Raw genomic sequence first — 24,522 nt, 5'->3', positions numbered from 1 at the left:
GCAAATATGCATTAAGGTATTTAAGGGAAATCGTGCCCCAGCTGTAAATACATCCATCAGTCCATCCATCCATCTTCCAGTGGCTTGTCCGGGGGTATCCTCAGTGATTATACCTGTCGCCAGCTCCCAGACGCTAGGTGGCAGTAACGCACCTCTGTCCAGCCTACACGGTGCTGAAGTGGATCCGAACAAGTGGAAGAAGAAGAACGCGGAAGCGATGAAATTAATTTTTCACTTTTGGTGATGGCGGATGTGGCTGAGATAGACACTATGAAGAATTATCACGGGGGGTTCGAGAAGATCGATGCCGATACGAGTCGTTACCCCTACTGCATCGTTTGGACTCCTATCCCAGTGTTATCGTAAGTTAGTTTTGTCTCAAATGTGATGTTTTATTCCATCGTGGCTCGGTGTCTTGGAGCACTAGTAATGCTTTTCGTAGGAAGAAGGCAGTTCGATAGTGTGACAGCACTGTTTCCGATTCCATTTAACGTTAGCGGGCTTGTTTTCCATCACTCCAACAGATGTTTGGTCCTGAAGCGGATTACCATTTCCAATGGTGGCGTTTTTCCGCATGATACCGCTGGGAAAAAGTAAATAGACGGTGTTAGTCATGTTAATTATTATTCTCTATCACGTGGACACACGCGTCATCACGACGGCATTGTGAAGCGGTGATTGGATGGATGGATGGATGGATGGATGGATGGATATGCTGTGAAAACTTCGTCAGTACAAAATCAGCCAAAGACTCAGCGGGACATGGCCACTTCGAGAAAACTGATGGGTGGCCACAAAAACTTCTGGCTTAGAGGGTTGAACATCATTGTCATCATTGTAAAAAGTTATAAATTTTTATATTTGTCAAACATTAAATATTTCTGTACCAGGTAAAACACTACCTTTTATATCCAGGACATTACAAATCAGGTCATTAGTAATGTCCTACTTAGTAGAAATGCCTTGATACAGAAAATTAGAGGGTGAATAGTTCTAAAACCATCACCCTTACATTAACATTTTACATATTTAGCAGAGACTTTTGTCCAAAGTGACATAGAAGTGATAAAACAGTGATAAAACACAGTACAAACAGTGTTAGTAGTATTGGAGCAGGGGCTACGGAAGAACTGAATAAGACTATTCAATGACCACATAAACCGCATCTGCACCATCGCCTATCACACTGCATTTGGCTGCCATCAGGTTGTGTTCATTTTGGATGCATGTCTACGTATATTTAACTTTGTTCTTGTGTGAAAAGCAGTAAAGGTGTAACGGTTGCTGGATGTAATGAAATATGATGCTGCATATTCAGGTGTTGAGCCTCCCTGTTGGCTAAGTTCAGCTTTGATTGCGGTGTGTTACAGCATGATTACACTTCTGTATTATGAAGGCACATTTGTTCTCACTCTCGCTCGTCCAGGTGGTTTCTTCCATTCATCGGTCACATGGGTATCTGTACTTCCTCCGGTGTGATCAGGGATTTTGCTGGCCCGTATTTCGTCTCTGTGAGTACACCATGCTCAAGCATCAAAACCTTAATTTACTTCTGCTTTTGAATGTTTCACTGTCATTGCCGTTGAATGAGAATAAGATTCCAGCAGTCTTCCTGCATTTGGTGACCAGTCACTCCGATTACTGATGCTGTAGTCATGGCACACAGAGCACAAATGTCCTCTGCCGGTCTGAGAGCTCATTGGCATTCCTGGCTCTTACACAAGGTGGCGGTGGCTAGTGATGCGCAGATCACCTCTGACGTCATTTAAAACTGAATGTACGCACAAATCATTCACCCACCACCAACTCCAAAGAATTATTTTCTCTGATTCAGACACCGACACCTGATCACACATTACCAGTATTTCTCAGTGGGATACATGTAAGCGTGAAGATCTGGTAACATATTACACTGAATTAGGCTGGTTTTAAATAAATGCACATTTATTTAAAGTAAAAGATCCGTCAACAGGTATTTCCACACCAGCCTGAACACTGGTTGGTATTTTTAATCCCTTACGTTTACATGCACAACTAACTTATAGCTCGACTACGCCATTTAATCAGACTACTGTCCTATGTTAGTTTTTATCGCTCTGCCCACCCGATCTGTGGTGTAACAGTGCTTCCTGTGGATGTAACTGCAATCTGCGCACCAATAGAGGTGACCTGGGTCGAGATCCCCCCCCACCCTGAGTGGCATTAGGTTGCCAATGCAGCCAGTGCAGACTCCCAGCTTTTTGCACACAGGAGTAACGTGAATGGTAGCTATGGAAATGACAGTGTCCCTGTCGCAGTGCAGGGGACCGTGGCATCGTGCAGGGCAGCTGGTGGCCAGCCACAGTTGCTTCTGCTGGGCTGGGCGGAAAGAGGAGTGACCCAGGGCCTCCAGGTCCTCAGGCTTCGGTTTTGGCTTGGTTATAGTTACAGTCCTGCACCCTGTATTCCTACTTCCAGGAAGAAAATAGATCCTAGTGGATCTTCTGCAAGTTGCGCTGCAAGCTCTGGGGGACTCAGAGGTCATGTCTGTGGTCCTACTGCAGCCAGTCTGCCGTATGCTCTGCATCCTATTGCAGTGAGGGTGATGCAGTTTGTGACAAGCGAGCCAAGACACTGTACCTCCCACTGCCATATAAAATCCACTGTCATATCCTGTGCCAACATGGGGGAGTTAAATCCTAATTTATCATTTGGATGTCAGTTCGTTGTGTTTACTGCCTTTGAATAAGGGCCCAGCTCTGAGCAGCTTGTGTCTTATCTTGACCACTGTCTTTTTTTTCAGGAGGATAACATGGCTTTTGGCCGACCAACAAAGTAAGTGCTTTAAAGGCCACCGCTTGTCCAACATGCCAGGGGACTGGTTTCGGGTTTCATGTAGATAACTGATGTGACACTGTACTGGTTGTAATGTTGTTGTAACATTATTGTAATGTTGCCATCATGAAGGTACTGGAAATTGGATGTGAGCAAAGTGTATGTCAGCGGCTCCAATGCCTGGGACACAGCTGTGCACGATGCCTCGGAGGAGTACAAGCACAGAATGGTGAGGCTTGGGACGCGCTTCATATGATGCTTGATTTGAGTTGATTGTGCGGGATGCGTCATATCAGTCATGGTGTTAATGATTGGTGACTGTGTTTCAGCATGTGTTTCTGCTGTTTGATTGTGTAGGTTTATGCGTTTTTCTACATAATGTTCATGTTTTCTAATTGCACGTTTTTCAGCACAACATTTGTTGTGACAACTGCCATTCCCACGTTGCCATGGCACTGAACCTGATGCGCTATGACAACAGCACCTCTTGGAACATGGTGAACCTATGCCTGCTGGCCCTGATCCACGGCAAACATGTCAGGTGAGGCACACAGGTGATCCCACTGCACTTCAGGCCGCTCTCGGGCTCGCCAGCGGTAATTTGTCTTTTGCGCAAATTAGTGCAAAGCATTAGCGCGCTGCTCTCACTGCATCTGCACAATGAACTAATGTTTCTTGCTCTTCACATCAGTACAATGAGCGATTGTTACTCTTCCCCAATCTGTGCAGTGAGATAATGCATCCCTCTCTCTGCATCCCTCTCCTCAGCTGTGCGGGCTTTCTGAAGACTTGGCTGCCGTTCCTGTTGCTGACCGGGGTCTTCCTCACAGTGGGGTTAGCCCTTAACACACGGTGACCGAAAGACAGCCAGAAGGTGGGGGTTGGGGGGGCACAGGAGCTGTGGGACAAGGTGAACGGGGGAGTCAGAGAGACACAACACAAACCTCCAGCGATGAAGATGACAAGGAAGAGGAGGGAAGGAGCCAGTGTCTTTCTTTTTCTTTGTAGGGTGCATTTTAATAGTGTTTGATGTGGTGTACTTAGAGTAGCAGGAAGAGATGTGACATTAGTCTCACTGCCCTACCCCATGCCAGCACAGGAACGTTCTCCACAAAAATGGGGTGTTTCACCTTGGCCTTCAACACAGTGCTTTGCATCTCATGCTTCTGAGGTCTTCATGCTAAAAGTTGGTCTTCACTGACTAATCGGACTCGGTCCATCTTTGGCGGCACAGAGGAATTCACTGTACAGTACATAGAGTAGGGCATGCACACACCACAATGAAAGGAAACTAATCCAAGATGATGCCTTGTTTGCAATAGAAGAAATTACCAGAAATATTTTTTGGGAGCAAATGTCAAATTTATTGCATATATTTTTTCTTTGATCTAAAAGTGGCCACCTGCTTTTCTGAGGTGTCATCTACAGAGAACTTCCCTTATGCAAAAGGACGTTATTCTGGGCAGCCCTGTTCTTACCACAGTAATGACAGAATGTGGACCTAGAACCTTCCGCATGCAGCAGAACATTCATGGGATTCCAGTTGGACTTTGAAGGCTGGATCGGACCTTGTTTGTTCCAGAGAGAGCCGAATGTCAAATAAGGATGAAACAGGAAACTGACATCCTGTCAAAGACACTCCCAAAAAAAAATCCCAGGGATTAATACACAAAAAAATGCAAATTAACTTTTAGAATGGAATAAGCACTCGCATGTGATTGGCTGCATGATGGGATACAGCACGTTTTTCTTTGTTTTAATGTGATCTTCCATTTTGGGTTCTTACTGTTTGTATCTGATGGGTTTCTGAACACACACTTATGTATCTTCACAGGATCTGCTGACAGGGTAGATGAGTCTTCTCTGGCTCTCCATTAACTGATTGCCTGAACTGATTGTTCACTATTTATCAGTGTGAGTGAGATTAATTTGTCTTGTAATGACTTGTTTGAAATCTTCCCTTAGCATTTAAATCTAAAGTCTTCCTTCATTTTGTGTGTCATTGACTTGAAGGTGAACACCAGCCTGGCATGTCATGAACCTCATGGATGGAAATGTTGCCTTGTTGTTTGGTTTTGTTTTTAGTGTGGTGGTTGAATGGGTTTTACAAATAACAGCACATCATTAGCATGTACTGCAAACCAACAAGAAAAACGTTCTGCTTTCTGGGTGAATTTGCTTTGGTTCCAAGGTATTGTAGGACATTGGAGTTTAACCAATTGCTATACTATTACATGTGAGAGAATTCCTCTATGTTATTGTGGGTCAAGCCCATTCTCAGTGGCGTCACCAGCAAAGGCTGCATATCATCTCGTTGGAAACAGCTAACAGCTTCTGAGGCTCCCCGTAGCTTCAGAGAGATTCAGAAATATTATCCTCTCCATTTAGAAGAGATTGAAGCGTGAGACTGCTAGGAACGTTCATGCAAGTACTGAGGTCACGTATAACCTCTAAACAGATGACCCACATTTGCTAAACAAGCCTTTTATTGCTCGTATAATGCAATTTTTTTCCATTGAATTTTTAATAATATATGTATAGCTGTATAGGTAAGGTTTATCTCTGATGGTCAATTTAGAATATTTAGTAGATGAGTCATTTTTTCACTTAGCATACATATCATGATGTAAATTGGGTCTTAATAACTAATGAAGGTGTCTGTCTTCATCATTTCTGTTCCAGTTGTCAGTGTGCATTGCCTGACATTAACACTGGACGCTTGCTTTCGAAGTAGATAATACAGATGTAGAAGCAAAGCCAATGAAACATCACCTCTGTTTCTACATGTATTCACGGCAGGAAGTGCAGTTTGCTGCCTTTTTTCTGCTTTCAAGTAACATCACATAGCTGAATATTTCGGTACTGGTCTGGGTCTAATCAGAAGGGCAACTTTGCCCATCTACCTCTGCTGTCCTGGTGTCTAAGGTAATACTGCTGAGGGAAGTGGGCTGTGCACTGGGCCCATATTCCAGTTACTCATGCATTGCCACTGTGCATGTAGGTGGTGTGGCTGTTGCTTAGGGAAAGAGTGGATGATCCAGCTGATGGTTTCTCTGTGGATGTAAGCATTCTGTGTCATACTGTCCTGTGTATGAGTGCACTCTGTGTCGATCCATATCCTGTAATACTGTACTGATCCACTCTTCTACACTATAAAACAAAACAGCTTAAGTACAGCACTGAGCTATTCGTGTGAAGGTTGTAGGTTCAAATCCCAGGGAGCACATATAAACTTTAAATTACTTTGGATAAAAGCATTAGACACGTGTAAAACATAATTATGACCTTGGTCTTATGGGTTCTGTATTATGAGATCTATGGGCTGTATGGAGGTGATCTGCATTTGCAAAACCAATAAACATTTATTATAAAATAAGTAATGCTTTGCAGCACAATTCTAGTCATGCATTTTAACTAATCAAGCCATTGTTTTATTGAATAAAGGCTTAATGTGTGATGGCTAATAGAAGTCACTTATAAATAAAAGTTGAAAACTATGTCTAGAAATAGGTTACATTTTTCCACCTGAAATTTTTTTTATGTACAATGAGGTACAATCATCAGCCTGGTGTCTTGGACACTCATTTTGCTTGTCATGAGACTATTTCTTTATTCTTTCTATACAGAGAACAATCTAAGTATCACAGGAAAGTGGAATTTTCAACAGTCTGATGATTGCAATTATCTTTACTTAAAGTGTCCAGATCTAAGAAAGATTCCCATCATGTGTTGGTTCCCACCTTTCCAAAAGAAGAAAATATGAGGAAGCCCAGTTCCTACTGCTCCAGGTGATATGCTGCCCACATTCTTCTAAAGGATTATAAATTATTTAGTAGGACCATTTATTACATACTTATCTGAGATATGTATTGAGCTAAAGATCTCAGGTGAATTTGTAAATCATGTTCAGTAGCATGTTTTCCAGCTACTAACGGATAGCAGAAGTTGGTGTGTCCTTGAGGGATTGTATACTGAAAATGACTAAGCAAAGGATTTAGTCAATGGGTATGTGCAGGGCTTGAAGTGTGCAAAAGCAGGTGCAGGGTCTCCCTTTGAAATTCAGCAGCAGGTGAGTACCAGCCTGGGTTTGTGTCCTCTGAATTAAATTCCACTTCTTCTCCGTGTGATACTGGGATATTTTTAAGAAAGGTAACAGGTGATCAGAGTAACCCACTCCCCCATTACTTGACCCGCATTTGTATGTATATTTAAAACATTGCATTGCACTACATTCTATCTAAGATAATTTCTGAAATGTGTCATTTAAGATTAACATCCATCGATCCATTTTCCAAACCGCTTATCCTACTGGGTCGCAGGGGGTCCGGAGCCTATCCCAGAAGCAATGGGCACAAGGCAGGGAACAACCCAGGATGGGGGGCCAGCCCATCGCAGGGCACACTCACACACCATTCACTCACACATGCATTACTACGGGCAATTTAGCAACTCCAATTAGCCTCAGCATGTCTTTGGACTGTGGGAGGAAACAGGAGTACCCGGAGGATGATATGGGGAGAACATGCAAAGTCCACACACATGTGACCCAGGTGGAGACTCAAACCTGGCAACAGTGCTAACCACTTAACCACCATGCCGCCCCCACTATAGTATCTATGAAAAGATAATTGTAAAATGTGAAATCTGTTTAGTGGGCCTAATGGATGCAAAACATCTGTTGCGTTATATGAACAAATTATGTGATTTACGTAGAAGTACAGTGTTAATTATTATGAAACAGAGAAATAGAAAGCACTCCTGACAACTGAGCCTGCAACTGGAAGAAATTAGTCATTTAAATCCCAAACGAACCTGTCCTGCCGTGCCAGTATAAACAAATTTAAACAAACTTCAATTGGTTACTTAATTGGTTTCAATTGAGTTAACATTGGCAAGGACTTTCCCTCCATTTCACTGACAAGTTCTACTACAGACCACCTGTCACTTCATGCCATGCAGAAGAATTACTGCGGTGGAAATAGGTCTTGAATACATATAGTTTAATGCCAAAGATACATCATTTTAAAAGTCTATATGTATTCTGAAATGTTCTCCGACTACAAAATCGCTTCTTTATGATAGCGCAAGTGGTTCCGCGTCTTTGCTAAGCAAGTATGATTCCCGGGAAGAGGGCTGATGAAACGGCCGGTAAACAGCAGTGCGACGTCAGAGCGGCTGTGGGCGGGCGAGGTTTGCCTGTACCTGTATCCGCAGGTAAGGTGTAGGGCTGCGGGGAAGTCGGCGGCCACATCGGAGAAAACGGGCTCTCTTCGTGCCCACTTGGCTTCCGCTCGGAAGGAGAGCTGAAGCCCCGGCGGGACGCGGGCGAAGGTGAAGCGGGAACGCCGACAGAAACTGAAAGAGACCGCAGAAAGTCTGCCGAAGGAGGAATAGCAGCGGGAATAGGAGCTTAACTTCCGGCAGGGAAAGGGAGAGAAATCCGCCGCGAACTGAAGTCCTACATACTGTGCGGTCAGTTCGGTATGTTTAGGATTCGAAGAAAACATTGCATTGTGATTTTTCATTAAATGTAGGACTGTCCTTTCAAACTTAGAGAAACAGTATGCCAAAGACAGCAGACACGAGAGACACAACAGAAAGTAAAAGAGTCAAATTCACTGGAGTGTATTAAAAACTCTCAATTTCCCTATTAATGAGAAATTTTAATGAAAGTGTTTTTCTCGCAGTATTGGTCACTCTTAAAATAAAGAATCTTCGCTTATGGTTTCGATACCAGCAGATGTACGGAACTTGCTTGGTACTCCCTATTGACGCTTTTATGCAGACACGGGTGTCCTACAGGCCACGACCCAGCTGTTTGCCTTTGAGGAATGACGGACAGTAAATTAAGGCTTTTGTGTAATTTCTTGATTAGTGTATTGGCACAGCTCGGGAGAATATGCCGCTTCATGGCGTCGCTGAACTTTCCGGTAGTCAGGTTAATGTCTGCGGCCGCTGTTCGTGTTTTTGGTTCATGCAGGTACAGGTAGGCTACTATTTCCCAAGTGGCGTAAATGCTGAGAGTCCTTTATTATGTAATTTATACATCATGCTGTCTTGCGTATTATCTTCTATCTTCCAGAAGGAACGGCCGGATTTTTTAAAGTGTAGCTAATAGTGTTTTTTTAAATAAAATATTATATTACGTAAACAAATCAGAAATATTAAAGATTAAATAATAATGACGTTTATCTAATTTGGTAAGGCTCTCATTAATACTTGCATATCTCTGAGGAAAAGTTTATATGAGGATGACTTTTTTAGTTCGTAATTACATATGCAGCAAACATGCATTCTGTTTTTAATCTGTCCAAGAGTGTTTTCAGCTTGCTACAATTATACAGATACAAAAAGTTTTGAGCAGGAGAGATTGGATGTACCTTATCACGCCTGTTTTCAGAGCTTAATTAATATGAATACAGATGAAATATAACAGATGCCGTGCCTTTCGTGGTGCTGCATCTCCTTCATCCCCATCCTTCTCTCTTCTCTTCCTTTTCTCGTCTTCACGGCCTGCTTCCTAACCCTATCCTTATCCTTCTTCAGACCCAAGATTCGCTGAGTCATGCCTGGATCCAGCATAGGAGGTTCCCAGGAACTCCACCCACTCAAACCGCCCCATGGCTGTGATAAGGCAGGCCAGCGGCAGGGGACGCGAAACGATAGTCCCAAGCAGTATTGGGACAGCAGATTGGGCCAGAACCAATTCCAAGAGCGCAGTGTGGATCCGGGGGATCATGAGACTGGAGCATTTTTAGCTATGAAGTCCCTCCCCGGGAATGCTAATGGTCACAGGCCTGAAAGCATTGACTTCATTCCGGGCTCTGTGGAGTCCCTGCCGGGCTGGGAGGTGTGTCTGCCTTGCGTTGGACCAGGCCGGCCAAGGTGTTGGACTGTGTTGTGCTGCTTGTTGACCTGTGGCCTGTCCAAAATTTGCGGGCGCTGTGCCCGTGCACCGTGCCTGGCTCCTGAGGCCAGTGCCAATGAACCAACGAAGGACCATCTGGACTCAGGTCTGCCGGTCCTGCAGGAGCCGAAGGCAGTGATAAACAGCAGCTTCCGTTATCCTGACGTCCGTCTGGGTGGAAAGAAGGTGGAGATCCAGCCGCGTGGCTCCAGCCCTCCACAGAGGCAGCCATCAAACCCGACACGGGGTGAGCATCTTTCTGTAAGCCGGCTCAGCGACTACTCACTGGACAGTCCGTCTGATGGTGGGAGCGAGGACGGCATGGACATTGACTCACTAATTGCCAAGAAACTGTTGGAGCTGTACACTCAGCACCAGATCGAGCAGCTGGCACGCTGCACTTCGGACTCGGTCTTCCTCAGTCGCACCAGTCAGATCAGCCAGCTGATCAGCAACATCCAGCAGGAGCACGACCTAGAAGAGCAAGATGCCGAGTGCCGGATTGTCCATGGCATCATCCGGCTAAGCACGCGGAAGGGGCCCAAGAACGGCCATCGGGGAGCGAGGCAAAGTGAGACTTTGCCTGACAGCGGCAATGATACCATGGTGGAGACCATCCACAGCTTTGACAGTAAGCTGCCCCCAAACGTTTTACCGCTGCTCTTAAACGGTTTTTCTTTTTTTATCAAATGTTCCTTACAATTTGGTGTAAACAAGTTCTGTAAGAAGTTCCTTTTGGTGCACATAGACCTTTGTTGAATGTTGTCTACTATACTTTGTTTTGGGCAGTTTTTCTTCTGCTCATTTAATGCATAAGATTTTACTGGTAGATTGAAGGTGATTTGAGTTCAACTTCTGGATAAATACTGATGATTCTCTTACACTCCCAGAACTAGTTCCACTGAAGCTTTTTTCATTGGTGTTTCCCAGAGGGTGAAGCCACCAAATCCCACCCATTGTCTGATTTTAAACTTAACAAAAGAGAACAAAGTGAAGTATAAGTGCTGAAGCGGTCAGGTCTAAACTATAGTATAGTTAGAATTTGTTGAATTTTTATAAAAGTGTGTGCCATTCTGAACTGCTGAGGATGATAGGATTTTTTTGTATAGAGAATCCAAATCAAGAAGTATGGTTTTTGGATATTCCAAAGAAGTCCAAAGTGATTATATTGAGGTTTCTTGTGGTCTTTTGGAGGGCAGGGTAGAGTGGGACAATTAAGATATAGACACAAACAACCAGGCAGTGTTCCAGGTGAATGATAGAGAACTGATGGCAGATACCAACAATTCAGTTAGGAGGTAGCAGTCTAAGCAACAGATGAGCATTGCCTAGATCAGCAAATGGGACTACAGGGTCTCCAGAAACGTTTATACAGGATCTGAGGGAACATGAATGATCAAGTCACTGGAACTGCATAACACTGAGGTTGTCTCTTGATTTTTCTGTTAGCTGGGGGCATTTGGAAGATATCAGTTGATTGTCAAATTTTGTGACCATGTCCAGGAGAACAAAGCTGGAGCCTCAGACAGGAGAGTGTGCTGTCTTTAATCCTCATAGGTTGGGCTGTTGTGATATAATCGTGATCATATGGTGATTGCGATGTAATCACCGGGGCTTTATTTGATGGCCGTAAGCATTAGTCTGGCGTCCGACGTGTTTATTAAACATGAGAATACCCCGAATTTATACAGATAATTAGCTTTTGGGCGTCACAATATGCTTTTCCAGATTAGTTTAGGTGTACTACTGATCTGCTTACCAAATTGTGGGCTTTAGTAAACGTCTCTATAGTACTGAAAGGCTGGCATCCAAATAAATGTTTACACCCATCATACAAAACCTGGGTGATTATTGTGCATGTGGAAGATGATCGCGATTACATCACAACATGGATATCTCACACTCTATATGCATTCTTCAGAGTACATCATAGGAACAAAACCCTAATAACATTGCAGTAAATTTGTGTGTCAGTTATTGCCAATGCTAGTGAGGTACAAAAGTAGGGACATTATACACAATGAAGCAACATCAGTACAATTCACTAAACGTCAACACGGAGAATGTAATGTTGCAGGAATATTTGTTGCTGCCCTCCTATTTTAAGAAAAACAATTTTGTGGTTTTTAATTCTTCCATCAGTTTGTGAAATTCTCAGACCTTACGCTTTCTTCTGCATCTTGTAGCGTATCATGATGTCAGAATTTCAGAGCAGACACCATCAGACAGACTTGCCAGAGACATGAGGATGAGTGGCCGTAAAGGTGAGTTTCACAGATCGCTGCTGTGTTACTCTCTACATACAAGCTGCACCTTTAGCTAACAGACAACTGATTTGAGTCAAAGGTGTTTGTTGTCCAGGTTATTAACTCAAAGGGTGTAAGACCATGAGGGGGTAGTTCCAGGCTTTGTATTCTGGGGTGTCCCACTGAGCTTTTAATTAAATCAGCCGTGATTAATAGTACATTTGCCAAAAAAATATTACTGGAATATGTGATGATATTTCTCTTGTTAAACCTAATTATCGTCAGATGAAGAACATCTGAGTTTGAAAATAAATGGCTCAATTAGGATTGAGGCAGAAATGAAACTGCCTGAAGGACGTCATCTAACATAGCATAGAATTGCTTATTTCAACGTTAGATACTGATGCTCTGAGAGCTTAGCCTAGCACCTCTTGGAGATTGTCCAACAGACTGTTTAGCAAGCTAATGGCTAATACCGCTGACCTTCAGGTGGTTGTTAGCAATAGTACTTAAAGCTGCACAACATGATCTTCTAAATAGAACTAATGTGCTGGGCAGGTTTCTGGGGATGCCTACATTTATCCAGACATTGTTGATGTCCTTAAAGAGCAAACATTAAAATCTTAGATGCCTCGTGGCATCACAATAAGAATTATATCTTTTGCAATGTTATCAGGCATATATGTGTGTAATACCTTTTTTCCTTTCCACCAGAGGTTGACTGTGGATGGAAGTGATGCAGTGGGGTTTTCGTATGACCAGTTAGACCATAACCCTTTCTCTCTTTCTCCAGCCCAGTCTTCCACTTCATACGCTTCCTACTCCCCCAGTCACCATGACTCGGTGGTGGCATCTTCGGGGACACCCCTGTTGCAGCCTTTCACATCGAAGTGAGATGATGGTATCCCTCAGGGTCTTTGTCTATGACTAATGGGAGCCGCGGACAGCCCTCTGAATCCCAGCCTTCAGAGAAGCTACACCCCTCTGCCCAGTATGAACTAGTGACTTCTCTCCTCCCCACTCTGGCATGCCCCATCTCCAGCCAAGGTCAAAGTTCAGAAACACATCTAGGCTCATCCCAAGAGGTGTAGCAGATGGTTCATATCCTGTCTGGTGATAGACTTCTGTTCATAACATAGTTTATCCCTTTAATAGAATTGCGTGAACGTGCCATTTGTAGACCTATTTATGGAAGGAATTAAATATTTTCTTCAGTATCTGCAACAGAAAGTGATATTAAGAGACGAATGAAGTATTGGATTTTGCAGATCCAAAGTTGTCATTTTGGTCATGAATTGCTTTCAGCAGAAGTGATTTTTGCCACAGTGCACCACCAGCTTTCCCAAAAACACTACAGACACTGAGAATCATGCCACTTCAGGACAAATCAAGTACAGTCACCCGTCCACATTCATGCTTTTGGTTATTCGTGAGTTGGCCATGAACAATTAAATGGGAATGTTTTTGGACGACGGGTAAGCCAGAAATGGGGCTGGGTGATTTTGGTGCAATATTTTTTCAGGATAATTTTTTCATGTCAAATGATATCGATAATTATCATGTTATAATTCAAGTCATTATGTCTTTACTTCAGTGTACAGTTTTCGCTTAAAATTCCCTTAAACAGATTGGGAACATGAAATAGGTGACCAACTGAATGGACTGCAAACTTAACTCTAATTTTAATAGATGAATTGTACAAAAGTAAACTTTTTTTCATAGGGTGTAACACTAGGAAACGCCAACAGCATTATCACAGTACAGTAAAACCTCGGATCGCGAGCATAATTCATTCTGGAGACGTGCTTGTATTCCAAAGCACTCGTATATCAAAGCAAATTTTCCCATTAGAAATAATGGAAATGATTCATTCCACAACCCAAAAATATTCATATGAAACTGATTAATACAAAATATAAAGTAATAAATACAAAACACTCGCAAACCAAGTTACTTGCAATCCAAGGTTTTACTGTATTCTAAAATTCAAATATTGGCAATGGTAAAATATGACAGGTGATTTTCAGTTCTGCTGAACCCGATGGCTAAATTATTTTACAAAATATTATGGAGCATGTGACAGGTATAATGATAGACTCACAACAGACTCATATTTTGATGGAGTTTGTGTAAAAATAATGCATTACATCTGTCAGCAAGAAAAGAAGTGTTTAGGCTATATAATGATGATCACGATATTCAAAATAACTACAGTATATGAATGGTCATAATCATGATATATAATCGATATGTCGTCCAGCCCTAGCCAAAAACATATAAACAATACTGAAAATGATTTGGATTACATAGTCATAGCATATATTAATGGTAGTGTTATTTAATATTTAAGTGCATATTATATCTTTAATATTAAAAGTTATTTTTGAAAAAAAGAGAATTGTGAGATCTCTACTTCTAGGCTTGGGTACACCGTGCATCTTTGTTACAGCAGCCAGCCTCACTCGTGTTAGCTGTCTCTCGATTCTCACGTTTCTCATGGTAAATTTTAAGTTTTTTAGTAATGGATACAAGTATTATTTTTGTGGGGATCTTCTGCCCCTATCCCTCACAAAAGGGTGACTGATACTTGGTGGTCAAGCAATGTGAGAAGTTTGTTCCTGGTGGCTCAACCTCAATTTCTTTCGAATTCTCTGTGTGTGTGTGTGTGTGTGTGTGTGTATATATGTATATGTGTGTGTATATATATATATATATATATATATATATATATATATGTGTGTGTGTGTGTGTGTGTATGCAGCATATACTGTAAATTTAAGTTGCTTTCCATAAATTATGTGTGTTATAAATGTAATACTCCTGCATACAAATACAGACACGTTTGTAACTCCTAAGCTGAGAATGAATGGTATAGCTTGAGGCTAAGCTGTGAGATCTGTACACAGACAGTAGGACATGCCCTACATGAGGAGTGCGCAGGAAGTGACTGGGATGGAAGTGTGTCAGAAACCACCTGCTTTTAGTCCTCTGGGTGATTCTGCTTGGCCTAGGAAATGCTGAAGACTTGGAGACACAGAAGGATATGAGCTAAAGCCTGTTTGGTGTTTTACGATAATAGATGGAAATTTGCCAAAATATTGTCCTGCCTTCTGCCCTAGTAAATGTGAAATCTGAAAGATGGACTCATGTCATTCCTTGTACTGATGAAATTTTGTGTCCTTGCCTCAGTGGTGCACCTACCTGATCGCATAGCATCGAGGCAATTAGCTCATATTGGGGTGTCGGGAGCATGAGGTCACTGGAGCTCTGCTGTGCTTGGCTGGTGCTGGATGAGCAGGACCCGGGGCCACTGCTGCATGCTCCAGACAGACTCTCTCCCACAGGAGGTGCATCCTTGGCTTGTGTTAAGTCAGGACCTCATAGTTACCACAGTCTGCTCTTTATACTGGGCTGGATATGATCCCATCCAGGTGTCTTCCTGTTTCTTTCAGGTTTGTTCCCTTTTTGTGGTTCTCTGTATGAAAAGCACTTTACGAACATGTACCTGGGGAGAACCACCGCCTGTCCCTTTGTAAATCCTTTTTTCTAAGCTGAAGTCCTGTTAATCAATCAGTAGGGGGTCTGACCCTAGCTGTCTCCCTGCAAACACCATGCGAGTCTCCACCCACCGGCTAGCGAAGCAGGAACCTGTTGGACAGGTTCTAGCTGCTGAAGGAAGTGAAATCTAGTTTTCTTGTGTGTGAGGCTCAAGCACCCAGTGCAAAATCTCTGTAGCATTTAGAAAAGAGGGACTAATACCATAATAATTCTTTGCAGGTCATAATCCAAAGAGAAAGCAGGCAGATTCTTAAATGCACAGGAAGAGGGATTTGAGCTTGACAAGTTTGTAGCACAATGATGAAGTTGCACGGAAATAACCTCACATGTTTTGTCTGGGGTTATAATGCACAATCATATCTATATTTCTGACCTTACTCTGCATTTTTTTTAACCTTTTAGCCAGACAAAAGTTTAAACCTTTCATTTATTTTACAACAGTTTTAACACTGTCATTTTTGAATGCATTGCCAATTTTTCATGTCAGATATATGACAGAGTGTATTTTTTTTTCTTATGGTGGTCATATTGTTTTGTGTAAACACTACATGCAGGGAAAGGGTATTATATTTCTCTAGAACGGACAGTGCAGGCACTAAAAAATGACAAGCAGCATTTTACTGCTGACTAGCTAAAGACAAATTCCACGCATAACCGCAATTGGAATAAGTTGTAACTACAGGAAACAATGTGCCATATACATAATTTTATACCATAACCAAGTAAAATTATGTTTGGGCACATTGTTTCCTGTAGTATAAACTGGAAAATAAATACACACACAATTAACTAAATACTGAAATACAAAGGAATTCATTTGATTAAAGAAACAACTAACAGTTCCCTCAAAGTGGGTTTAGAAAATATGAGAAGAAACTGCACACTTAGCTAACATACAATATGAATGTACATAAAATAATATATTTAGTATACATAACAAGAATACAAATCTTTATTGTCATTGTCACTTGACAACGAAATTGAGGAAGTACAGGCGACTCAATGTGAGGCATAAGAGTGATAAAAGAATATATTACAAAATATACTAAATTGCACTGACTACACAAATTGCACTTATAAAAATTAACAGTTCTGTTTTGAGTTTAAGGCCATGATTGCTTGATAACCATCACAAAACAGGAAATGTATACTAGCAGGAAATTCTTAATAAAATTGTTGCCAAAGTACTCAAAAGAATTGTTTTCTCTAAACCAGCATAACCTTGACTGGTAGTTCTACAAGGTCTTCTGGTCTATGGCATTTAGTGGGTTGCGTGAATTTGAATTCTCATTTTGATAAATTGTTGCAGGAAGTGAATCAATAAATATTACAATTAATGAAAGAGTTTACCTCCTTGTTCCTCCAAAGTGAAGCTTTAAAATGTTAGTTTATTAATCTAACTGTAATCTTGGATGACTAGCAACAAAACTATATTACATACAGTATTGTGCAAAGAGTATTAGGGAGTCAAAGAAAATGTTTAAACGGTCTTCATGTTGGTATAAAACTTAAATCATTTCAAAACCTTCTAATGTCATCGTAGAATTTGTAGTAACCATCCAATACACCAATGTAGTTTTTTCACTCGACCACTGGTACACTTTATTTGAATAATTAATACCCCATTAAGTCATTATACTGATTAAGTTATATTAAGAATGGCTGAATGGAATGGCCGAGGTGCCCCTTGAGGAGAGGTTTAGGAACTGAAATTGGTTCTTCTAGCCATCCAACAAGATCTGCAACTTTTTGGAGAACAGAAGAAATTCTTCTTAGTTTTTATTGTTTACGCTTGATTATGTGCTAATGTTAATTTTTTTCTGTGCAAATATACACTTGCTACCCAGATAAATAGCTTAAGACACTTTCTTAAATCTTCTGCACAATTCTGCATATTTACCATGCAGACAAAAGCGTGTATGGACCACATATTTTAGAATAGGCAACAACAGCATATTAACAGAAAATGGATCTCATAGCAGACAAGACAAAGGTCGGCTCTCTTTGGTTCATTGAATCGCCTTCTGATAATGTTACTTTTAAAAAATCATGTAATACAAGTTAACTCAATAGTATAATAATTAAAGAATAATGCGTGCAATGGTCAAAATAGAAATAACCCAAATGCACACACAGGAACCACTGCGTCTCTGACACCTACGTTCCAAAAACATGCTGAGGTTAACTGGAGTTACTACATTACCCGTAGGTGTGTGTGTGGGGGAGTCTGCCTGTCCCGCGATGGGTTAGCGCCCCATCCTGGGTTGTTCTCTGCGTTACACCCCACTGCCATTCTGTATAGGGCAATCTGTTACAGAAAGTAGATGGGCATATTCTATACCGAAATTTCTAGAATATTCTCTTTCTTTCAGCGCTTATGTTTCCTACCGAGATCTTTAACCAGACGAACGAATTCCGGTCAGCCCTCCGCGACGATCTGGAGAGCCTATTGGTAATTTGTCTTGTCATTTAAATGATGTGCCCTCTTATTGGTTAATAATTCGGAGGAAAGCGTTGCTGGTTTCCAGGAAGCACTTGTCGCAGCACTGCGGGAGCGTGACTCCTCACGTAATTTCTTATCGTGCATGCAGTTGTTTATCAAGTTTTATTGTGTTTTTGTAAGCGTAATTACCAAGTATTAATTATGGGTGACGATGAAGAAAAGTACGATGGAATGCTGTTAGTTATGGCACAGCAGCACGAAGGCGGAGTCCAAGAGGTGAATTATAATCAATGGTTTATGGGGGATGGTGAAGATGGTTTTGGGTTGAGATTTGGCGTGTGCGATATGGCTGTCCAGAAACAGTAACGCAATGTAGCAACAAATCAGTACTCTGTCGCCAAGATGTCTCGTGTCAACGATAATAGAACAGGTGAAGAAAAATTCAATGGTGTTTTTATTCACCTGGTAACGTCGCATCATCTTATTACGTTGCCTCCTCACAAATGGTCAATTTGCAGTTTCTAGATCGGTGCCGGTGTTGTGAGTTAATCCGTGATCGGAGCATGATGTTTTCATCATGTAACGTATCGTCCAAAACTTTCTATATTGAAGGTACTACATCTTCACTTAATATGTCTGTATTTTTAATAATAATTTTAATATACTTTGTCTGTGAATTACCAGGGACATGGCTGTATTGTGGTAACATCCAGCCCTCTTAGTTGCTAATGATCGTGAGTGCTCACGGCCGTGCAGTGACGGGAAAAGCCTGCTTTACAGTCTGCTTTGCTCTCCTTGCAGCTGGTGAACACTTTCTTCAGCTTCCTTCGCCGCAAGACGGACTTTTTTACAGGTGGAGAACCCGGGGCACCTGAGGAGGTTGGTACTGGAAACACACGGCAGCATTTGTCCTTGTTCCTGTCATTGTGATGACAGGAAGTTCGTGATAGCATGTTTGTTTATTATAGGTATCTATTGGTGGCTGTAAGGCTTTTTTATTATTAAATTATATAATAAAAAATCTTGACAGTTTACAAGAAATAGGCTTACTTATGTTCTTAGAAGCTGTGAACATGATGTGTGTTTATGTGTGTATATTTGTAGCTAGTGAAGGAGGCCTTTGCCCACCACAACCAGCTGGCAATGAAAGCCCACAGGGAGAAGATCAACAAGCAGGAAAAAGAGAGGCTTGAGAAGGCAGAGCGGGCTGCCAGACTGGCAGAGGAAGAGGAGAAGAAGAGGAAGAAGGCAGATAGTTCTGAGGAGCCCAAGATCATGGAGTTGACAGAGGAGGAAGCAGAGAGGCTTCAGTTGGAGATTGACCAGGTTGGCTTTGTGGTTTGGATGCGCAGATTTTGTCAAGTTCAACACATCCCTGGGAAAACAAGGGAGAGGCTTGTGTTGTAATTCTTTAACCGATCTGTCTTCACTGCATCGCATCACTGCATTGGACCATTTTTTCTCATTTTCAAAGTCAAGGCTTCCACTCGTTGACCTGGGAATAGTGTGGGCTGAGCCTATGTGCCAACATTCAGAAGGTTGCTGGTTTGAGCCTCGTCTTGGGAGAATAACCACATGTCCTTGGACCCTTGAGCAAGGTCCTTAAGGTTCTGCTTAACAGAAAACACTGGCTTTACTTAATGTGTTGATATCATACGACGAAGACTGTGATTGGTTAAAGAAGTGAAACGCAGGCCCCTCCTTTGTTGACCCTGTAACTCGTTGAACTCAGGATGTGTTTTGTGACTTATCCTTGGAAAAGTTGTGTGTTTCTGGATAAGGAAAGATTGATTCAATTTCTGGATTTAACAGAAGAAAAAAGAGGACGAAAAGGAGGTAAAGACACCCAAGAGCCAAAACGAGAGCCCAGTAGAGGAAGAAAACAAAGGGGTAAGCGGCCTTGTTTCATACAGCCTTTCGTGATCCACAGTCTGATCCACGGGAAGCAAACGCATTTTTAGCTGAGTGATGCCTTTTACTTTGGTGGTTGGGCAGCAATTTAATTAAGACTTTAATTAAAAACTAAGATATATAATTGTTAGGTTAAATGTGGTCACAGGAATTTTTTTCCATTTCAGTTTTATTTGTGTAGCGCATCTTCACAACATTACATTGTTTCAAAGGTCTTTACATTATCCATGCCCAAAGCTAGAGGTGATAACGACAAGGAAAACCCTTGGGAGTAATCAGACACAAAGCGAGAGCCCATCCTCCAGGGACTGGCAGAGGAAGTCAAATTAGCAAAATCCTGATTTACACGCTCCAGTTTTGTTCACTGGCATGAGGGCATGTAGGACATCACAGGTAGTAGGGGTGTCGCAGGCAGCAGGGAAGGCAGGATATCTCGCTTTTTTTCGTTCTCCATGCAGCACAGCCCAGGATAGCATTAACTAAAATAGCTGAGACTAGAGGCAGTGTAAACATTTAAGTGAGTGCAGTATGTAAGCTCCGGCAGATATGGCTATGGCAGCATAAGTAGGAGGGAGAGGCAGGTGGGAACGTAGGCATAGGGAGTCCCTGAAATGTCAGCAATGCAATTCCATGAGGAGGTGTGAAGTTAGAGTGACAACACTGACAGTTCAGCTCATCCAAAGCCAATGGCACCGATCCCCACCCAGCTTTACACTTCACACTATAGGTCTGACTGGGAGTGAGGAGTTAGCTAGAGCTAGAACTAGAGTCCCTATAGGCTAGACTGAAGAAGTGTGTTTTAATCTAGACCTGAATATTGAGAGTGAGCCTGAATCCCGCACATCCACATGGAAGACCATTCCACAGCTGAGGAGCTCTATAAGAGAAAGCTCTGCAACCTGCTGTAGCTCTTTCTACCCTGGGTACTAACAGATATCCTGCTCCTTGACATCGAAGCAAGTGAAGAGGGTTGTTGGAGACCGTGTACATCTCTAAGGTTTTCTGGTGAAAGGCCATTCAGTGTATGTAAGTTAATAGTGGTATTTGGTCCGAGACTTAACTAGAAGCCAGTGGAGGGAGCATAGAATTGGGCTAATGTGGTCATTTCTTTTATTGTTTGTCTCTGGCATTTTGATTAACACCCATGATTGCAGGTTGCTCTGTTCACTACCTCTAACCCTAAAACTTGTCTTCTGCTCCTCCAGTCAGATTCTGAGGGAGAGGAGGATGAGAAAGATAAAGGGAAGCTGAAGCCCAACGCAGGCAATGGAGCAGATTTGCCCAGCTACAGGTGGACACAGACCCTGTCTGAGGTGGACGTGAGTATGCTCCTCTACTCTGCTCCTTGTTACAGAGGGACATGGCTGCTTCACCCTCTGAATTCCACTGGCCTGCGCTTGTTGCCCTCCCGCAGAGCACTCTAGCATAGCACATGGCTGTCCTGATGAAGCTTTTTGGTCTTGGGGTACAGAGTGGAACGATGTATTTTTATCCCTTTAATGGGATTTCGAAAAGACAAGGAGCTCTCATTGACAGTGATGTGTAATGTTCAACTTGTCTGAAGCCAATAACAAGGACAGCGTAAAGCAGCTTGTGACTGTATACAGTGGCCATGGCACCAAAAACCTGGTTCCCGCAGGTGCTGGTGCCCTTTGATGTGCCATTCCGGCTGAAGGGGAAGGACTTGGTGGTGGATGTGCAGCGGCGGAGCCTCCGGGTGGGATTGAAGGGGCGGGAGCTGGTGATCGATGGGCAGCTCTACAATGAAATCAAGGTAGAAGAGAGCTCCTGGCTCATCGAGGATAGCAAGGTGGTCACCATCCATTTGGAGAAGGTGAGGAGGGGAAGAGGAGATGCCTGTGGCGTGCAGCTTGGCTAAACACTCATTCATTTTGTGATGACGTGGACACGCAGGCCAAACTTGTATGTGACACGAACATTCAATTAATTATTTAGTATCTTTTCAGCTGGCTGCTAACTCATTCAGATACTTCATGATTGAATATATGTTTAACAAGTTCCTATTATCCGGCCCCTTTCAATTTTAGATCAATAAAATGGAATGGTGGAGCAAGCTGATCACTACGGACCCTGAGCTGAATACAAAGAAGATATGCCCAGAGAACTCCAAGGTGATCAGCAGACAGGCAGTGAAGGCTGAGCTGCAGCAACCACGCTAGCGGCTGTAGCGCTGAGTGAATAAGTGTCCAAGTATAGCATTCCTTGTTTAAGTTTAGTATTGTCACCTTGTGGACAGCTGTCGGACCTGGATGGCGAAACCCGCAGTATGGTGGAGAAGATGATGTATGATCAGCGCCAGAAGTCCATGGGCCTACCCACCTCAGACGAGCAGAAGAAGCAAGATATTCTCAAAAAGTACGTTTCTCTGTCAGGGTTAAGAGCTTGTTTGTGCACATGCGTATGACTGTTTGTGACCTTTGTTCAAAAGTTGTCTCGTTTTTGTTAAATGTGGTGTATATACCATGAAGGTTGGTTTCTCCATGACCTGCCTTGTTGTGATGCTAGTGAAGGTGTCATGCCGACCTTCACTCAGCCATCTTCATGTTTCATTGGCTGACCTGCTTTGTGCTGATACAGCCCGTTTGCTCACGTCGCCATCCTCCTGTCTGCAGGTTCATGGCGCAGCACCCAGAAATGGACTTCTCCAAGGCCAAGTTCAGCTGAGAGCTCGGTCTTCTACGGAGCCTCCTATGTAGAGCAGAAGCCCAGTTTCCAGCTTTATAGCCCTTTTTCCTTTCACTCTCATGGGGCAAGGAGGGCAGATTCACGTTTGCCTGGTTGCTGTAGGCTGACATTCCCGGTTGGCTGAAGAATCTATCAGTGTGCTGTGGTTGGTAGTGTTTTTTTTTTTAATAAATAAATAAATAAATTTAAACTTCATACCGTCGTCATGTTGGAAAGCTTAATCCAGTGACCACGTTAATACTGTACTTTGTGGGTCAAACATAATCCAAAAATAAAATGATCCAATCATTGTGTCCTTGGGAGCAGAATTCCTACAGGCTGACCTTTGGGTTATGAGCTTCCAAGGAAAAGAATCATATGATGGGAAATTTGTAATTGTTTTGCAGAAAATAAGTAGTGCTTCTGACACCTAGCTAATAAGGATATGTCTGCTTGTGCTTCAGTAATGTAATATAGCCTGATTTGGCTGAGTTGTGTTTATGAAGCCAAAAGCACAAGAAATTATTACTCAAGTATTGGTTAAAAGTGCGAAAAATGTCAAGCAGTAAAACAACCAGAAGATGGTCTTGTTTTGGTGTTGCTTGTACATTAAGATGTATGAACACTGGGTGTGTGTGCCAGTAGGTGATGGGTAATGACCAGCCATACTTTACAAATATGAACTATGAATTCCAAAGTATTTCCATAGTTAGGCCTGTAGTAGATGACTTTTGTTCCTCTAGTCAACAGAATCGTCACGTATCATACTGTTGGTTTGCAAATTTCGCAGCAGTAGATGCAATGCCTCCCTCTACTGGCTGATAGAGGCTTCTAATAGGTCTAATTAATCACAAAGTAAAAAAATGAATCGAACTGATTTAAAAGCACCTCTATGTCGTCTGTTGCCGATGCACAAAGGTGCACTGTCACACCACGGCAGGCCAGGTTCTTGGTGTTCCAGTTCTCAGATCAAATTCTTTGAATATAAGTTTTATGCAATCAGGTGTCTGTATGAAACAGCTTCCCAAAAAATCATATATGTGACCAAGCAGACTTTTTATGACTTGGTTTTTGGTTACAGTTGCACCCCCCAGATTTTGTTATAAGTATCAGGTCAGTCTACCAGCATGTGGGTCCATGTGGTAAACAAATAGGCAAAAGAAAGTGTGTGAACCAACAACATCTAATTACTGTAGCTATTCCTGCAGAATCCAGTTTGATTATAAATACTGGAAATATTTTGTTTATCCTACATATTTTTATCACACAGGGAAGCAGATTTCAAGGTGTGTAAGGTTAAGCTCATTAGGATTCACATTCCTAATACCCCTGACCCCTGAGGGGTACCTGTCCTGAAGTGCTCTAGTGAAGTAGCCAGCTTTCCGAACAGCATAATAATAATCCAGGTGATTCTTTTTAATGGTATCTAGGGGTAGTCTGTCAAATCTCTTCATGGGTTCATTTAGGTTTATGATATTAATGATCTGTGCGAAGTATGCATGTACATTCCTTAAAAAGGAACATTTCTCTGAATTAATGCTATAATTCATGAGAAATAAGGCTGAGCATTAAACCTGGGAAATCTGGAATTTGTGTCTTGTTAAATGGGAAAATAGGAACTGTATGTAATAAATACATATACATAGAATATATATTATCTAAATATTATGTTATATATAACAATTATATATAATTTCCCCTTAATTTTTCTTTCTCTCTCTTCAAACTATTGCGACTTAACTATTGCATTAGCTGTCTAATTGGTAAGATTGCATATTAATTGCTCTGCGAGTTTTTCAGGCCTGCGTCTCCCGATGAAAGCACAGGCAATTCGCATGCTGGATTATTGTGTGCTGCAGCAGAATGCTGGCTGTGGTCTGTGATGGTGGAATACATGGACAATAAGGGTCAAGAATTCATTCCTATATTGTTACCCGTGGCCATTACAGACATGTACT

At 42.2% G+C, this 24,522-nt stretch overlaps 3 protein-coding genes across 5 annotated transcripts; all 3 read left to right on the top strand.

The window, feature by feature from the left end:
- Positions 1-189: 189 nt before the first annotated feature.
- tmem222b (transmembrane protein 222b) lies at positions 190-6,190 on the top strand. Its single transcript, XM_048993601.1, has 6 exons — positions 190-362; positions 1,427-1,511; positions 2,783-2,814; positions 2,947-3,043; positions 3,225-3,355; positions 3,583-6,190. Exons 1-6 carry the CDS (start codon positions 244-246, stop codon positions 3,668-3,670), a joined length of 552 nt encoding a protein of 183 aa, XP_048849558.1. The 5' UTR covers positions 190-243; the 3' UTR covers positions 3,671-6,190.
- A 1,569-nt stretch (positions 6,191-7,759) lies between these two features.
- On the top strand, positions 7,760-15,106 carry LOC125719100 (keratinocyte differentiation factor 1-like). Of its 3 annotated transcripts, none has more exons than XM_048993600.1 (4): positions 7,760-8,145; positions 9,361-10,352; positions 11,908-11,985; positions 12,761-15,106. In XM_048993600.1, exons 2-4 carry the CDS (start codon positions 9,380-9,382, stop codon positions 12,859-12,861), a joined length of 1,152 nt encoding a protein of 383 aa, XP_048849557.1. In that variant the 5' UTR covers positions 7,760-8,145; positions 9,361-9,379; the 3' UTR covers positions 12,862-15,106. The 3 variants fall into 3 exon arrangements, with proteins under 3 accessions (XP_048849557.1, XP_048849556.1, XP_048849554.1); XM_048993599.1 differs by having other exon boundaries at positions 7,760-8,286; XM_048993597.1 differs by having other exon boundaries at positions 7,762-8,295.
- Positions 15,107-18,040: 2,934 nt separating this feature from the next.
- nudc (nudC nuclear distribution protein) lies at positions 18,041-22,787 on the top strand. Its single transcript, XM_048994171.1, has 9 exons — positions 18,041-18,244; positions 18,770-18,847; positions 19,073-19,294; positions 19,781-19,858; positions 21,085-21,198; positions 21,519-21,713; positions 21,928-22,011; positions 22,137-22,255; positions 22,513-22,787. The coding sequence occupies exons 1-9, from the start codon at positions 18,170-18,172 to the stop codon at positions 22,562-22,564; spliced, it is 1,017 nt and encodes a 338-aa protein (XP_048850128.1). The 5' UTR covers positions 18,041-18,169; the 3' UTR covers positions 22,565-22,787.
- Positions 22,788-24,522: the final 1,735 nt, after the last annotated feature.

This window comes from Brienomyrus brachyistius, chromosome 23 (genome assembly GCF_023856365.1).
Source record: "Brienomyrus brachyistius isolate T26 chromosome 23, BBRACH_0.4, whole genome shotgun sequence".
Lineage (NCBI taxonomy): Eukaryota > Metazoa > Chordata > Actinopteri > Osteoglossiformes > Mormyridae > Brienomyrus > Brienomyrus brachyistius.
Note: the sequence above shows the minus strand (reverse complement) of the source record. Positions and strands in the feature narration are given on the sequence as shown.

Coding starts and splice junctions, on each gene's coding strand:
- nudc (XM_048994171.1), top strand. CDS start 18,170: ATGGGTGACGATGAAGAAAAGTACGATGGAATGCTGTTAGTTATGGCA. Junction 18,245..18,769: donor ACGAAGGCGGAGTCCAAGAG/GTGAATTATAAT, acceptor CTCTCCTTGCAG/CTGGTGAACACTTTCTTCAG. Junction 19,859..21,084: donor TAGAGGAAGAAAACAAAGGG/GTAAGCGGCCTT, acceptor CTGCTCCTCCAG/TCAGATTCTGAGGGAGAGGA.
- tmem222b (XM_048993601.1), top strand. CDS start 244: ATGGCGGATGTGGCTGAGATAGACACTATGAAGAATTATCACGGGGGG. Junction 2,815..2,946: donor GCTTTTGGCCGACCAACAAA/GTAAGTGCTTTA, acceptor GCCATCATGAAG/GTACTGGAAATTGGATGTGA. Junction 3,356..3,582: donor ATCCACGGCAAACATGTCAG/GTGAGGCACACA, acceptor CCCTCTCCTCAG/CTGTGCGGGCTTTCTGAAGA.
- LOC125719100 (XM_048993600.1), top strand. CDS start 9,380: ATGCCTGGATCCAGCATAGGAGGTTCCCAGGAACTCCACCCACTCAAA. Junction 10,353..11,907: donor GACCATCCACAGCTTTGACA/GTAAGCTGCCCC, acceptor TGCATCTTGTAG/CGTATCATGATGTCAGAATT. Junction 11,986..12,760: donor GAGGATGAGTGGCCGTAAAG/GTGAGTTTCACA, acceptor CTCTTTCTCCAG/CCCAGTCTTCCACTTCATAC.